This window comes from Ranitomeya variabilis, chromosome 3 (genome assembly GCF_051348905.1).
Source record: "Ranitomeya variabilis isolate aRanVar5 chromosome 3, aRanVar5.hap1, whole genome shotgun sequence".
Taxonomy (NCBI): Eukaryota; Metazoa; Chordata; class Amphibia; order Anura; family Dendrobatidae; genus Ranitomeya; species Ranitomeya variabilis.
In genome coordinates, this window is record NC_135234.1 from 214,924,559 (window position 1) to 214,942,072 (window position 17,514).

A 17,514-nucleotide genomic window follows, 5' to 3' on the forward strand; every position below is an offset into this window, starting at 1 on the left:
TGCATAAATTTTACCTAAAACTGAGATTTTCATACAAACCCTAAATGCCACAGTACTGTTGCAGGATTTATCGGGTAAAGGGGATCCTTCCCTATCCCTCACATTATGGGTTGCCCTAATCTGTTCCTCTGGAAGGTGGAGAGGCCTTGGTCATGTGCCTTGCTATGCTCCTGACTTACCCTTATCTGTTTCCTCCCCCCACAAGGAAGATGTGAGGTTGAAGTGTATAGGATTACACTAACCAGACAGACAAGGGAAGACAGAGATAATTGAAAACTGCACTCATACAAAATAAAATACACTCACCCAACAGAGTGGAACACAGGGGAGAGTAAGGTTGGTAAAACTAAATAGGAGAGGATGAGGATGAACCTGCAAACAAACTCCACGTAGAAATCACCAGAACAACTCTCCAAATGGCAACTCCAAACACCGAACAACTCCAATTCCAAACCAGACAAATGAACTATCCTTGGCAATTCACAAATGCCAGTAGCAAGAATATATAGCAGAGTAAAGGTACCTTCACACGAAGCGACGCTGCAGCGATAGCGACAACGATGCGTCGCTGTTTGATCGCTGGGGAGCTGTCACACAGACCGCTCTCCAGCGACCAACGATGCCGAGGTCCCCGGGTAACCAGGGTAAACATCGGGTTGCTAAGCGCAGGGCCGCGCTTAGTAACCCGATGTTTACCCTGGTTACCAGCGTAAAAGTAAAAAAAACAAACCGTACATGCTCACCTGCGCGTCCCCCAGCGTCTGCTTCCTGACACTGACTGAGCTCCGGCCCTAACAGCACAGCGGTGACGTCACCGCTGTGCTTTCACTTTCACTTTAGGGCCGGCGCTCAGTAAGTGCAATAATTCCATCACCTGTGCAATACTATGCAAATCCTGAAAACATGACCTATTGGTGGCTCTTGAGGACCGGAGTTGGGGACCACTGGTTTAGTATGATGGTGAAGCAGTTCTAAGCAGTGCAGGAGTTCCAGGAGAACCTCTAGGATGCAGATAATTTGGATGCAGATAATTTGAAGGTGAAACTGGAATTGGTTTTCAATTAATGGGATGACAATCTGGTGTGAGTGGGCAACTTGTTTCATTTAAAAAACAGGTATATCAAAGTCTGATCTTCACAATGCATGTTTGTGGAAGTGTATCATGGCACGATCAATGGAAAAAGGTTACCTAACCAACTCTAAAGACTTTGGACTTTACCAAACGAGAGGCAGACAGATTGTGTACAAATGGAGGACATTCAAGACCATTATTACCCTCCCCAGGAGTGGTCAACAAAGAAAAATCACTCCAAGAGCAAAGTATGCAATAGTCCGCAAGGTCACAGAGGAACCCAAGGTAACCTAAGCAGCTAAAGGCCTGTCTGACATTAGCTAATGTTAGCCCCTTCACAACTGATGATGTATATTTAAGTAATCGGTCGTGTGCCTGACTTTTATGTAGGCTTTGGCGCTGAGCCTGCATCTATCCTCGCACTTGATGGCTGCTTCTAACAGCTGACAAAAAAAGCTATTTTCTGTCCGCTGACATCAAGCCCAAGGGTTAGTAATGCAGAGGTGTCTATAAGACGCCCCCATTACTAACCCCATAGTCATATTGTAAAAAAATACACAGCCATAATAAAGTCATTTAATTGAAAGAAAGACACAGACTTTCTCACATAGCGAGCAATTACTTCAGTGAGGTGACCGGGGTTCATCATCAATGAACACCGGTTACCTTCCTCACATCAGCGCTAGACATTAAGCGTAATCGCTCTTATGTCTCAGTATGTTCTGGCTGGCTTGCTGAGTGGTCGCATCATGAGGTTTGGATTATGGTGCGTGGGACAGCATCACATAGGGATTATCGGCAGACATGAGGAATATGGTAGTTTATTATTTTTTATAATAAATGGGTAAAAGAGAGTTGGAAGTGTTTATTTCAAGAAAAGGAGTCTGTCTTTCTATCAATTAAAGGACTTTATTCTGGTTTGTGTATTTTTTACAATATGACTATAGGGTTAGTAATGGAAGTGTCTCATAGACACCTCTCCATTACTAACCCTTGGACTTGATGTCAGCAGCCATAAAACAGCTGACATCAACCCCAACACTATCATCCCACTTGCCACCGCATTAGGGCAAGTGGGAAGAGTGAGGCTAAGCGACAGAACTGGCGCATCTTATGGATGCGCCATTTCTGGGGTGACTGAGGGCTCGTTCTTAGTCTGGGAGAAGGCCAATATCCACGCCCCCTTCCAAGTCTATTAATATCAGCTGCAGCTGTCTGCCTAGCCTTTGCTGGTTATTAATTATAGGGGGACCCCACATAATTTTTTGGGGGGTTACCCCATTTGAGTAACCAGTAAAGTAGACAGCTGGGAGATATTAATAGCCAGGGAGGTTTCCATGTTTATTACCCCCTTCCCAGGCTATAAACATCTGCCCCCAGCCGTCGCCTTTGATTCAGCTGGTTAGTAACAATTAAGGGGGCCCTACGCCATATTTTTCTTTTACGTATTTAATTATGAGCTAAATTCATGAACAGTAAGCTGCACTGCTCTGATTATTTATTTCAATCACATCTATATCTAAGATTTTTTTTTATTAGTTACTAATATGTTGAAATGACATATCATGGATTCTAGATGAGAAAAATCGCATTGTACTTGCATGACACTTGTCCTACTTTTCAGGAACAACACTGAACTTATTTTTTTAATGTTGAGGAGTGTGAGCCCTAAAACTGTGATTGTTATTTCAAAAGAACTTCCCTCCCCCTATACATAGAATTTTAAAGGCACCAACTGACGTCTCCTATCTGTAATGTGAAAATCTGTCTTCACTGAATAGATTTTAAAGTGAAAGTTTAATCACGGAGTAGGAAGAAACAGATTTCTCTGATAAGATATAATGCAAAGTTTCTTATTTTCATGTGTACTCTTTAAACATACAACACAGGGCCCACAGTAGCCACTCCACAGGGTGGGCTACAGGGAAAGGTGCGATCTAAAAGTCGGATCACTTGTGGATGTAGTTACAGGGACTCTTTCCTGCTTGTTTCAATTTCTGCAATATTGAGAAACTGGGCCCACCATTGTGCTAAATGTCAACAGAATCTTCAATCTGTAATGTTAAGAGTATTTGTTAAAAAACAAACAAAAAAAAAACTGGCACATTTTTTGTTGTGTATCTGGATAAGAGCAACCATGAAAGTAAATTTCTCTTGCAAAGGGCACGTCCTCAATGAGTCTCTAAGAATACAGAAGGGCAAACCAGAACTCTAGTACCACCTTGTGGCTACAGTGTAAACTGGCATTCCGACAAGACACTTGACATAACACTGACACCTCCTAAAAATCTTGAACTTTATTTTCAATTTTAATGTGGGTGCTATCACCTTGGTATTGGACCGGGCTCCCACCACCACTTTGGGCAGATCTATGGGCTCCTGTAATAATGTCATGTCATTGCCTATATTCTGTAATAATGATCCCCATTCAATAATAATGTCCCCCATCCTGGCACCTATCCTGTAATAAAACTGTTTCTCATTCTGGCACCTATGTTGTAATGCCCCATTCTCTAGTAATGTTCCCCATACTGTAATAATGTCCCCCTTCCTGTTATGTCACCCATCCTATAAAAAAATGTCCCTTGTTCTGGGCTCATGTTATAATAATGACCTCGTCCTGGGTCCTTTTATTTGTATTTGTATCACATTTATTTGCTATGTAATGTTGGTATATTTGTGCAAGATTTGTGTCCTAATATTTTATGTACTGCTCTTTGTATTGCTGCTGTAATATCATAATTTCCCCGGGATCAATAAAGTGTATCATATCGTATTATGTCCCTCATCCTGGCCTACAACCTTTAATAATGGACCCCGTTTAGCTATAATGTCCCCCATAATATAATGGCCACCATCCTGTAATGTCCCCCATCCTGGGCCCTTTCTTGAATAATGGCCACCATAATGTAATATTGATTCCCCACCTGGCACTCACTTCAAACACATTTAAAACATATGGCAGCAGCGGCTCAGTATTGGGGTATCAGGTGGAGTAATAGGGACATGTACGGCAGCAGCGGCTCAGTATTGGGGTATCAGGTGCAGTAATAGGGTCACATACGGCAGAGGCTCAGTATTGGGGTATCAGGTGCAGTAATAGGGACACATACGGCAGCAGAGGCTCAGTATTGGGGTATCAGGTGCAGTAATAGGGACACGTACGGCAGCAGCGGCTCAGTATTGGGGTATCAGGGGCAGTAATAGGGACACATATGGTAGCAGAGGCTCAGTATTGGGGTATCAGGTGCAGTAATAGGGACACATACAGCAGCAGAGGCTCATTATTGGTGTATCAGGTGGAGTAATAGGGACACGTACGGCAGCAGCGGCTCAGTATTGGGGTATCAGGTGGAGTAATAGGGACACGTACGGCAGCAGCAGCTCAGTATTGGGGTATCAGGTGGAGTAATAGGGACACGTACGGCAGCAGAGGCTCAGTATTGGGGTATCAGGTGGAGTAATAGGGACACGTACGGCAGCAGCGGCTCAGTATTGGGGTGTCAGGTGCAGTAATAGGGACACATACGGCAGCAGCAGCTCATTATTGGTGTATCAGGTGGAGTAATAGGGACACGTACGGCAGCAGCGGCTCAGTATTGGGGTATCAGGTGCAGTAATAGGGACACGTACGGCAGCAGCGGCTCAGTATTGGGATATCAGGTGCAGTAATAAGGACACATACGGCAGCAGCGGCTCAGTATTGGGGTATCAGGTGGAGTAATAGGGACACGTACGGCAGCAGCGGCTCAGTATTGGGGTATCAGGTGGAGTAATAGGGACACGTACGGCAGCAGTGGCTCAGTATTGGGGTATCAGGTGGAGTAATAGGGACACGTACGGCAGCAGAGGCTCAGTATTGGGGTATCAGGTGGAGTAATAGGGACACGTACGGCAGCAGCGGCTCTATTTGGGGTATCAGGTACAGTAATAGGGACACATACGGAGCAGCGGCTCAGTATTGGGGTATCAGGTGCAGTAATAAGGACACATACGGCAGCAGCGGCTCAGTATTGGGGTATCAGGTGGAGTAATAGGGACACGTACGGCAGCAGAGGCTCAGTATTGGGGTATCAGGTGGAGTAATAGGGACACGTACGGCAGCAGCGGCTCAGTATTGGGGTGTCAGGTGGAGTAATAGGGACACGTACGGCAGCAGCGGCTCAGTATTGGGGTATCAGGTGCAGTAATAGGGACACGTACGGCAGCAGCGGCTCTATTTGGGGTATCAGGTACAGTAATAGGGACACATACGGAGCAGCGGCTCAGTATTGGGGTATCAGGGGCAGTAATAGGGACACATACGGCAGCAGCGGCTCAGTATTGGGGTATCTAGTGGAGTAATAGGGACACGTACGGCAGCAGCGGCTCAGTATTGGGGTATCAGGTGCAGTAATAGGGACACATACGGCAGCAGCGGCTCAGTATTGGGGTATCAGGTGCAGTAATAGGGACACATACGGCAGCAGCAGCTCAGTATTGGGGTATCAGGTGAATTAATAGGGACACGTACGGCAGCAGAGGCTTAGTATTGGGGTATCAGGTGGAGTAATAGGGACACGTACGGCAGCAGCGGCTCAGTATTGGGGTATCAGGGGCAGTAATAGGGACACATACGGCAGCAGCGGCTCAGTATTGGGGTATCTAGTGGAGTAATAGGGACACGTACGGCAGCAGCGGCTCAGTATTGGGGTATCAGGTGCAGTAATAGGGACACATACGGCAGCAGCGGCTCAGTATTGGGGTATCAGGTGGAGTAATAGGGACACGTACGGCAGCAGCGGCTCAGTATTGGGGTATCAGGTGGAGTAATAGGGACACGTACGGCAGCAGAGGCTCATTATTGGGGTATCAGGTGGAGTAATAGGGACACGTACGGCAGCAGCGGCTCAGTATTGGGGTGTCAGGTGGAGTAATAGGGACACGTACGGCAGCAGCGGCTCAGTATTGGGGTATCAGGTGCAGTAATAGGGACACATACGGCAGCAGCGGCTCAGTATTGGGGTATCAGGTGCAGTAATAGGTACACATACGGCAGCAGCAGCTCAGTATTGGGGTATCAGGTGAATTAATAGGGACACGTACGGCAGCAGAGGCTTAGTATTGGGGTATCAGGTGGAGTAATAGGGACACGTACGGCAGCAGCGGCTCAGTATTGGGGTATCAGGGGCAGTAATAGGGACACGTACGGCAGCAGCGGCTCAGTATTGGGGTATCTAGTGGAGTAATAGGGACACGTACGGCAGCAGCGGCTCAGTATTGGGGTATCAGGTGCAGTAATAGGGACACATACGGCAGCAGCGGCTCAGTATTGGGGTATCAGGTGGAGTAATAGGGACACGTACGGCAGCAGCGGCTCAGTATTGGGGTATCAGGTGGAGTAATAGGGACACGTACGGCAGCAGAGGCTCATTATTGGGGTATCAGGTGCAGTAATAGGGACACATACGGCAGCAGCAGCTCAGTATTGGGATATCAGGGGCAGTAATAGGGACACATACGGCAGCAGCGGCTCAGTATTGGGGTATCAGGGGCAGTAAAGGGACACATACGGCAGCAGCGGCTCAGTATTGGGGTATCAGGTGAATTAATAGGGACATACAGCAGCAGCGGCTCAGTATTGGGGTATCTAGTGGAGTAATAGGGTCACATACGGCATCAGCCGCTCAGTATTGGGGTATCAGCAGGATGAGGAGTTTGTGCAGGTTGGGAATAGATGGTGATGGGGCTGGAATATGAGATGTGAAATGTGTCTTTGTTGTATTCTCTGCAGACGAGTTGTAGCTGGAAGAAGTCGTCATGTCGGTCTGGGCCAGATGGAAAAGACGGGAGAAGTGAACGATTCCATCAGAAAGAACGTCAGCGGTAAGTCATTATCTGTAACTGTGCTGCGATCTCTTATATGTTCTGTAGGGCTGGTATTTACCACTGACCATATGGCGGTAATATCAATATTGGTCTTTATATAGAGATTATTTTCAGTAACAGCGCGGTCATCTGCTGAGGTTCTCCTCCACTATTAGGGCGCGCCACCGAGTTGTAATCAAGGTTACCTGGTTAGGGGCCCACTCAGAAGCTTCACCCCCCCCCCCCCCAGCCAAAACCCTAGCTACGCCTCTGCGTCACTGTCATGTGCCCCCAGTGATGTGCACACCGACGTTTGACCTCTGATTGGTCAGCAGCATGCATTGCCATGCACAGACTCGGTGGGTTTCTGAACCGCAATACGCTTCAGCTGAATGTTCGTCCAAGGACAAGTTGTGCTGGCGTCAGCGAACCCCCACCCGCAGGAGCCCTGTTGCGACCTCTGTGTCCGCAGTCGTTGTGCCCCTATTAATAACTGATAAAAAAAAAAAAAAAACACCAGAAGAAAGGACATGTCACTTTTTTTAACTGGCAGATGTTTTTAGGAACTTTAAGCATTTAAAAGACTCTCAAAAGCCTGAACATATGAACAGCAAGTCATATTAACATGGAAATGCAGATGTTCATTATTTTGAATCTTTTTTTTTTTATAAGTTTTTCACGTGATTTGATTGGCTGCTGCTTTTGCAAGTTTTCTTTACATTTGACAGTGTTTTTAAAGATTTACAGTATGAGTGCCAAACTTTACAAAAACTTTTTGCTACGTCTTTTACTAGTCCTGGTTCACTGCATGCATTATAGTTCAGAGCAGCATTCACAATTCTGCTGTTTGATATTGGACACGGTAAAATGGTTTGCTTAGCTGAGCTCATATATTGCAGAGCTTATCCCCTTCACGACTTTGCAAATTTCTGGGTTTTTTTTCGTTTTTAACTCCCCTTCTTCCAAGGGCCATAACTTTTTATTTTTCCGTCAATATAGCCGGATGAGGTCTTGTTTTTTGGAGGACGAGTTGTACTTATTTTGGGGCACTTTGCTAGCTTCTTAACTGCTTTACTACAGCTGAACCTATTCTACAGTTTCACTGCTCGTGTCACATGACAGCTGTGGGACAGAACTGTTAGGTCGGGAATTTCCCACGTTACTATTCACAGGTTCTGCGGGTTTAAAGCAATAGTAGATTCAATGTTTCCACCTTCCTGTTCAGTGCTGTTGGTGCAATATGAGGAAGTTCTGCAGAAGGACTCAACTCTTCCTTGATACTTATTAACAGTTGGGATTTCCTGCTTCGACAAGTCAGATTCATACAGTATTTGTGACCTGATTCACTAAAGCTTTTGCATCCATTTCTGGCTACAGCCCCGTTATCACAACACTGGACTCCATCATTATGGACAAGTGTCAGATAACATTGGACATCAGATCCTAAAGAGCTTAGAAATGAGTTCCTCTGCAGATCAGTAGCTCTTGAAAAGTCTGACCCTCATCCCTCCCAAGTAAAAAGACTACTTATTTAGGAAACAAATTAAGTACAATATAGAAAGAATTGAGTCTTAAGTGTAAAAAGGAGCCAGCTGTGTCGGCGTTCAGCAGAAGACAGCCCAGAATATTATCTTAAAATATTGCTTATATGAACGTTTCTTTATTAAATCCATGCATGATTTGCATGCATCTATGGCATAATATAGCCCCTTCTGTAAATTATAGCAATATTTATAATAAAGTTCATTATTTCTCATACTATAAACCACAGCTGGTGATTCTCTTTCTTTAGCGTAAAGGGGACATAATTGTAATGGGAACATGTAAAGATCGTCTTCAAGAAGTAGCCGTCCGGCATCGGAAAGGTGTGTGCCTCGCCGCCAATATAATCTAGCCTGTCAAAGCACGGACATCACATCTGAAGGTGTCCTGTGGTATCTGGCACCAAACGACGGAAGCAGATTTTGTATAGTGGTTTCCATTTTTCAGATAATCTTACACCCTGGATGGAGTTTTTACTCACTGTTCCCAGGTTCATTGCCAAGTCTCCTAGTGTCCCAGTATGGGTTGTGCCTCTTAAAATTCTGATATGGACACATTAGCAGCAATGACAGGGAACGGTAAAATGATGAAAATTACAATCAAAATAATCTACACTACTTCCCCCAGCTTAAAAAGAAATCACGGACGCAGCTATTTTTTTTCCATGCCCTATTTTCAGGGTCTATCCTGGAATTTCTAGACTGTTGGGGTAACCGCGGCCTGTAGGGATCTGACTTATTTTTCCAGCACACAGATGCACAATCAGATTGAGATCTAGGAGATTTTGGAGGCCACGTCACCACCTTAAACTTTGTCATGTTCCCATTATCCTGCTAGAAGAGGCCACTGACATTAGGGAAGAACATTGCAGTATCATGGTATACTTGGCCTGAGAGTAATGTATATGTAGATGATAAGTGTAACATCCACACAATTCCAGGCCCCATTGCTTACTGGCAGAGCATTGTCCAGAACGTCACACTGCATTCTTCCAATAATGCGTCCTGGAGCCACCATGGACCAGAACTGATGCTCACTCGCCCAATGTAGGCACTTGATAGTAGTGGACAGGGGTCATCATGAGCACTCTGCCTGGTATGCAGCTACGCAGTCCTATACCCAGCAACCACCATCTAATACTTTTCTTCCATAGTCTTTTCCATAATTGATACTACACAATTTTTTTTGATAGGACCGAACCAGTCTTCAGTCACCATGCACATCAATGATTGCTGCCAATGGTTTTAATGTCATGAGTTATTACTGTATACTAGGGTTGAGCGAAACGGATCGGTCAATTTCATAAGTCGCCGACTTTTGGCAAAGTCGGGTTTCGCGAAACCCGAGCCGATCCCAGTGTGGTATCGGCCATGCGGTCGGCGATCTTCGCGCCAAAGTCGCGTTTCATATGACGCTTTAACCGCCATTTTTCAGCCAATGAAGGAGTGTGGGCAGCGTGATGACATAGGTCTCGTCTTGCTTTCTGCGGCGTCACAGGGGGTGGGGGTATAACCGTCATCTTACCGTTTTGGATGTAGCGATTTACACTGTCCGAGGAGAGAGAGAGAGAGAGATCCCCATTGACTTGCATTGGGTTTCGTGTTTCAGTCGGATCCCCGACTTTTCGCAATAATCGGCCGATTTTACATGATCCGACTTTTGAAAAAAGTCGGGTTTCACGAAACCCGACTCGATCCTAAAAAAGTAAAAGTCGCTCAACTCTACTGTATACTTTTCAGACTGAATATTTCTTACTGATTCCTGGAATAATTTGTTCAGCCCTGAATATTGCATTTTTAGGTGTTTATTCCGCTATTATTTAAGGGCAAATTGTAATGATTTTGGTGCAAGGTTGATAGGGTAATGTTAAAGGGAACCTGTCACCACGTTTTTGGAAGATGGGATAAAAATAGCGTTAAATAGGGGCAGAGGTGGGCATTACATTAGTGTGTTTGTTATGCGTTTATTACCCACCTAAGTTGCCGAAATACCTTTGCAAAGTCTCCGTTTTCGCCTGTCAATCAGGCTGGTCTGGTCAAAAGGGCGTCTTGTCTTCCCCCAGATTTTGCGTAGTTTTCCGTTGGTGGCGTAGTGGTGTGCGCATGCCCAAGGTCCCGAATCCTCTGCCAGGGGATTTAAAAAAGCGTGCTGTTCGTGATTTCATTGGTGATCGGTGGGCGCGGCCATCATCCTTTGGCCGCGCGTGCGCAGAAGCGGCGCTCTGCTGGCCGCGGCTTCAGGATAATGGCTGCGGGATGCCGCGCATGCGCAGATGGATATCGCGGCGGCCATTTTCCTGAAGCCGCGGCCAGCAGAGCGCCGCTTCTGCGCACGCGCGGCCAAAGGAAGATGGCCGCGCCCACCGATCACCAAGGAAATAACGAACAGCGCGCTCTTTTAAATCCCCTGGCAGAGGATTCGGGACCTTGGGCATGCGCACACCACTACGCCACCAACGGAAAACTACGCAAAATCTGGGGGAAGACAACGCCCTTTTGACCAGACCAGCCTGATTGACAGGCGAAAACGGAGACTTTGCAAAGGTATTTCGGCAACTTAGGTGGGTAATAAACGCATAACAAACACACTAATGTAACGCCCACCTCTGCCCCTATTTAACGCTATTTTTATCCCATCTTCCAAAAACGTGGTGACAGGTTCCCTTTAATAAGCTGGTTAACACACAGAAGGAAATTTCTTCTGAAAACAAGGCCGATGACGGTGCTTAAAAACCAGGCCAATACTAGAAATCTTGCAAAATCTAAATAGGGGTACACTCATATCTAATAGCATTTGTAGTACCGTCTACCATCTTGCATCTGTTCATTGTATCTTTTGTTACTTCCTTATAGTTTCCTGTATTCTCAGTTCTTTCCTCCGTGCTCTCTTTTCTCCAGATGGCGTTCATACTTTAAAATCTGCATCAGTTCTCCCCCACCACCACCCAACTAAGTGTAAATGGCCTGGGTATGACTGCTACCTCTGCAATCCTTGTAGCTACAAACCTGGTTCCTTCCCAAAAATGAAGCATCCGTTTATGCCTTCCGACCTGTTTCAGTAAATGACTTCTAAGTGTCTTGACTGCTTATCGGTGGTTGTTTAACAGCCTGTTTTTGCAGGTCAGGTAGCCCGCTCTTCAGGCAGTCAGACGGCCTTCCAAATTGGACCAATATCGGAATACAGTGCACGGACTGGTTGGCGGCTCTCCCGACCAGAGTATGACAACTCCATTTATTTCTATGCTCGAGTTGGGAAAGCCGTCAGCCAATCGGTTCATTGCATTCCGATCTTGGTGTAATTTACACGGCTGTCTGATTGCCCCCTTAATCCCATGTGTAAATTATCAATGATTGGAACAACAGTATATATAAATCAATGTGACCAATATGAGGAACAGTAGAGATTTAAGTATTGTTCACAATACTTAATACTCACATTGTACTTTCCATTAGGGTTTCTAGTATTTGTAAAAGAAAGAAAATGTGCCTGAGCCAGATATTTCCTACACCTATACAAGCTGGAAAGTCAGGCATCATATAGAGAGCTGAAAACTAGTAAAAGGAAGCAATGAACAATACCGGTGTTCTGTAAAGCCTGAAAAAAAGTGATTCATTGGAATGTAACTTCTCTAGTGTGAGTGCTCTGTCCCTTTAAGAGGGTTGTCTCTGTTGATGAAACAAAAGAGAAACAAGGGAAGTGAGTGTATTAGTGTGGATGTGACCAAGTGTGAGAGTAAGGGACACGGGGAAACTGAGAAGTCATAGGACAGATGTCTTCTCCTTGCTTATATGTGCGTACTGCTTTATTCTCAGTCCACCATAAAGGTGAGTACTGTCCGTTCTCCTTGTGCCCTCTGTAGGATCCGGTGTCCCTCTACATGTCTGCACACAGAAGGTGGAGATGAGTTGTTACTATGTTCATTGTAGTTACATTTTGGATGATTTTTATCATTATTGTTTTATTTTCATTGAATTCACATATTAATTTCTTTTTCAAATTCAAGTTTTTTATTTTTGTGTTTAGAAAGTACAAGAAAATGCAATACAAATAGTACAGGGGGTAAAATGTAACTATAAATCTATGCATAACTACAGGACATTGGGGGTATAGGGAAAGTTTTCCATCAATATCCCGATCAAGCATGTATTTTTCCGTATGAAAGATAGAGCGGGAGCGGACCACGGCAGACCACCAATCAATAGTGTGTGATTATGAGCATTGTTGTGATGACATCCCGTTAATCTTAGTTGGGGGCTAGATGGTAGGTTTCAGAGTTTTGGAAATCTATCCAATCCCTCCAAGTCACATAGTATCTATCTACATCAGCTGGTGAGAGGGCAATTAGATGCTCTAACATATTAATTTATTCTTCTTAAAAGTTTATCTCCTTTAATAGAGTAAGAAGCCCAGTGTGCATGCAGTTAACCCTAATATCCGACTACAGTAGATCCCGCTCATGGAATACTGAGGGCTGAGCCTCTGATACGATACGATACGATACCATAATTTCCCACGGGATCAATAAAGTGTATCACAGCAGCACAACTTAAATCATAAAAATCATAAAATGAATTACTTAATTGACATGACAGTGGAGTTGACAGAAGAACATTATACATTAGAATAGGACATACACAACGAGTGAACTGAAATGTAGAGAAATAAAGTAGACATTCACTTGATGATTTCCAAACGATTTCCTATATTTTTCCTTCTTACACCTCAGGAGTATTAGCCGGTTACTGAAGGTGCTCTTCTGTCGCATGAATAGCTCATATAGTGGATGTGCATTATTGTTCATGATTGCCATACACTTTTTCAGAGTTCTTCTCTCCACTACCTCCTCAAAAGAGTCCAGATTGCAGCCAACAGCAGAACTTGCCTTCTTGATAATCTTATTCAGCTTATTAGCATCAGAGGCCCGCACACTACTACCCCAGCATATGACTGCGAAAAAGATGGCACTTGCCACTACAGACTGGTAGAACATTTCTAACATTTTGCTGCACACATTAATGCCACTCATGATGTCTGATATTGGCTTCCAATCAGGTGCAAATAAGTGGGTTCGTTGGCTCTGTGCTCCTACTCCGGCACTGAGAAGGCGCACTTCTTCATTTTAAATGTGTTTATTCCTCCTGGCACAACAGAGGTTAGTCGGCCATGTTGTAAATCCCTGTGCTCACAGCTGAACTCGGTTAGCCATTCCTTTCCCCTGTATAATCTGGGCTCTGTTACTAATCCTCATCAGAGCTAGCATTTGCTGCATGGCTAACAGAGGGAGAGGAGTTCATATAACCGCCGCACAACCGCCGCACAACCAGCTCTGCCCTCTCCTAGTGTATCATCACCCATCCCCTGCAGATTGTGAGCCCTCGCGGGCAGGGTCCTCCCTCCTTATGTACCCGTGTGCCTTGTTTTTTGCTCAAGTTTAATGTATTTGTCTATATTTGCCCCGTATTTCACATGTAAAGCGCCATGGAATAAATGGCGCTATAAAAATGAATAATAATAATAATAAGAAGAAGAAGAAGGAGAGCTGGAGGAGTTATCAGTGACTGTTGCTTGACTTGCATGTGTGGTAATTCCCTATCCTTATCTATTTTGGTTTATTCCCCTACCTCCACTCCCCGGGGCATTCCTCTGTTATATGTGAGAGAATATTTTGTATGCCTGGAGTTTTCTGTTAACCCTTGTCTGTGTTGCCTTGTTTGTTGGGTTGGTGTACTACAATGCACAGTAGCGCCCCTCTTCCCTGGGTGAGAGAAGAGAACAGACTGAGGGCTAACTCGGGAGATAAGGCAAGGGTGGAGGCCCTGGCATCTTCACTTTCAGAAGTATCCTGGGGAGTAAGGCGACTTAGGGCATCCCCTAGTGTTAGGGACAGGGAAGGAGCCCCTGGTCCCGGGTCACCCAACAGCTGTGTACTGACATTAGCTATAACTGTAACCATTTTTTTCTGATCTATTATGGATCCAATTGGTGCTCTGACAGGAAAGATATATATCTTGGTACTGTGTTAGCCAGTGGTGCTGCTGCTGACCTTTGACAATCTCAGTGCAGGAATGAATGTGTCGCAAGGATTTATGTCTTTTTACATTAACTAAGGAATTTGCTCCTCTGACCATGTGGGGTCATCCTAACAGAACCAGACCCCAATCAGAGGACAATAAAACATTCCTTATCTATGAACTCTTCCAATATTTATGGACATATCACTCACATAATGTTAATTCTGCTTCACATCACCTGTCTTGTCTATGGCATTTTTCTGTGCTGTGTTGTGCATAAATATGTGATTCTTCAGAATTTCTTTTAGTCTATGCCTGATGAAGAGACCTGAGTAGTCTCGAAAGCTTGCAATTTATTACCATCTTTTCAGTTTGCCATTAAAAGGTATCAACCACTGAGGACTCTCAATTCTACATATTGCTCTGACAGGGCAACTGCTGCAGCTCAGTCTGGAGGTGTTAGACTTACACATGGTGGTTTTGCAGTACCTTGATACATCTGGTGTGGGACTCTCATATCCGCAGCAAACCATAATGGAGCCCAAGATCGCTTTGCCTGACAGGTTCTCTGGGGACGTGACATGTTTGCTGTGTTCTGGGAGGCCTGTAAACTGTACTTCAGGTTTCGTCCAGTTTCTTCAGGAACAGACGAGCAACGTGTGGGGATAGTAATCTCGCTTTTTCATGGACCCCCCAAGTGTGGGCATTTTCTCTCCCATCTGACTCTTAGTCGCTTCAGATGGTGGAGGGATTTTCTTCTGGCACTGGGCCTTATATATGATGACCCCGATTGCGTCTCCTTAGCGGAGTCCACACTGTGCCAACTTCAGCAAGGAGATCAACCAACAGAGGAATATTGCTCTGAGTTCCGGAGGTGGGCCACGGATACCAAGTGGAATGACCCCGCTCTCTGTGGTCAGTCCTGTAAGGGGCTTACAGCAATTGTGAAGGATGCCTTAGCTCTGTATGAGACTCCTGACTCCCTTGAGGCAGCCATGTCTCTGGCGATCCTGTTTGATCGCCGTCTTCGCCGGAGACATAGGGAGTCATCTCTGGGCAGGAGGTCCGGGGGTCAAGGGAGGTTAGCATTGAGCCTACTGAGGAACCCATGCAGTTGTGTGCGGCACCTCATTCCTGGTAAACTACCTTTTGGCCGGCGTAAGGAGCGAGTGTGTTTCAATTGTGGTAAAAAGGGCCATTTCATAGTGATGTGTCCCTCCTGATCACATAGTAAACAACTGCCAGGAAAAGTACGTGGCCCGGGTTGCAGGGAGGTTAGCAACCCGTGGGTCCTCATCATGTCTGTGGGTAGGACACAATTTTTCCTACCAGCTGTAGGCCACCTGAGTGGGTTTAAAGGGAACCTGTCACCACGTTTTTGGAAGATGGGATAAAAATAGCGTTAAATAGGGGCAGAGGTGGGCGTTACATTAGTGTGTTTGTTATGCGTTTATTACCCACCTAAGTTGCCGAAATACCTTTGCAAAGTCTCCGTTTTCGCCTGTCAATCAGGCTGGTCTGGTCAAAAGGGCATCTTGTCTTCCCCCAGATTTTGCGTAGTTTTCCGTTGGTGGCGTAGTGGTGTGCGCATGCCCAAGGTCCCGAATCCTCTGCCAGGGGATTTAAAAGAGCGCGCTGTTCGTTATTTCATTGGTGATCGGTGGGCGCGGCCATCTTCCTTTGGCCGCGCGTGCGCAGAAGCGGCGCTCTGCTGGCCGCGGCTTCAGGAAAATGGCCGCCACGATATCAATCTGCGCACGCGCGGCATCCCGCGGCCATTTTCCTGAAGCCGCGGCCAGCAGAGCGCCGCTTCTGCGCACGCGCGGCCAAAGGAAGATGGCTGCGCCCACCGATCACCAATGAAATAACGAACAGCGCGCTCTTTTAAATCCCCTGGCAGAGGATTCGGGACCTTGGGCATGCGCACACCACTACGCCACCAACGGAAAACTACGCAAAATCTGGGGGAAGACAAGACGCCCTTTTGACCAGACCAGCCTGATTGACAGGCGAAAACGGAGACTTTGCAAAGGTATTTCGGCAACTTAGGTGGGTAATAAACGCATAACAAACACACTAATGTAACGCCCACCTCTGCCCCTATTTAACGCTATTTTTATCCCATCTTCCAAAAACGTGGTGACAGGTTCCCTTTAAGGTAGAGGTGTCTGCATTTCTGGACAGTGGGGCAGGGTTTAATTTGATTGACGCTAGGTTCGTCCAGGTCCGAGGCCTCATCCCACATACTTTGTCCAGACCCATACCCATAATCATCGTCGACTCCGTCCCCTTGAAGCAGGGGCATTTTACTCATCATCCGAGACTTACAGCTTCAGGTGGGGGCCATGCACACTGAGGTGGTAGATTGTTATGTGCTAGAGGGTCTGCCATCATCTGTGGTACTGGGACTTCCTTGGCTTGATCTGCACAATCCTGTAGTAGATTGGCAGACTCAGGAAGTAGTAAAATGGAGTGATTATTGAAACTGCTTAGGTACCTGGTTTGCTAGGGTTGATACCCAATCTGTGCCTAGTTACCTGTCAGATTTTGGGGATGTGTTCTCGGAGCAGTGGAGCCAAGAACTCCCTCCCCCATCGTCCTTATGATTGCACCATTAATCTCATTCCTGGTGTCAAGCTGCCCAAGAGCAGACTCTACAATATCTCTGGTCCAGAGAGACAGGCTGTGAAGGACTACATCACAGAAAGCCTGGCTAAAAGTCATATCAGACCATCCTCATCCCCCATTGCTGCGGGGGGATGGGGAGATACGCCCTTGCCTGGATTTCCGTGAACTCAATACTTTCAAATGACATCTTTAGTCACCTGGTAGGCAGATTTGTGGTTATTTATCTGGATGACATGCATTTATTCACCTGAACTTGAGTCACACCAGGTATATGTCAGGCAGGTCTTACGAATACTCCGAGACAATAAATTATATGTCAAACCCGAGAAGTGTATATTTTCGGTTGAGGAGATCCCTTTCCTAGGATATGTGTTGTCTTCCACCAGTTTTTGCATGGATCCGGCGAAAGTCTGG

The 17,514-nt window shown here is 45.8% G+C and overlaps 1 protein-coding gene across 2 annotated transcripts in view; it reads left to right on the plus strand.

Annotated features, from left to right (window-relative positions):
• The first annotated feature begins 12,161 nt into the window (after positions 1 to 12,161).
• IKBKE (inhibitor of nuclear factor kappa B kinase subunit epsilon) overlaps positions 12,162 to 17,514 on the plus strand; it is an 85,840-nt gene continuing 80,487 nt past the window's right edge. Inside the window, exon 1 of one of the 2 annotated variants that reach the window (XM_077295159.1) lies at positions 12,162 to 12,285. Coding sequence is in view for 1 of the 2 variants with exons in the window: in XM_077295160.1 (XP_077151275.1) it covers positions 12,250 to 12,285 (36 nt within the window). In the remaining variant the exon portion in view is untranslated. The remainder of the gene's footprint in view (positions 12,286 to 17,514) is intronic. The other variant, XM_077295160.1, reaches the window with a different exon arrangement.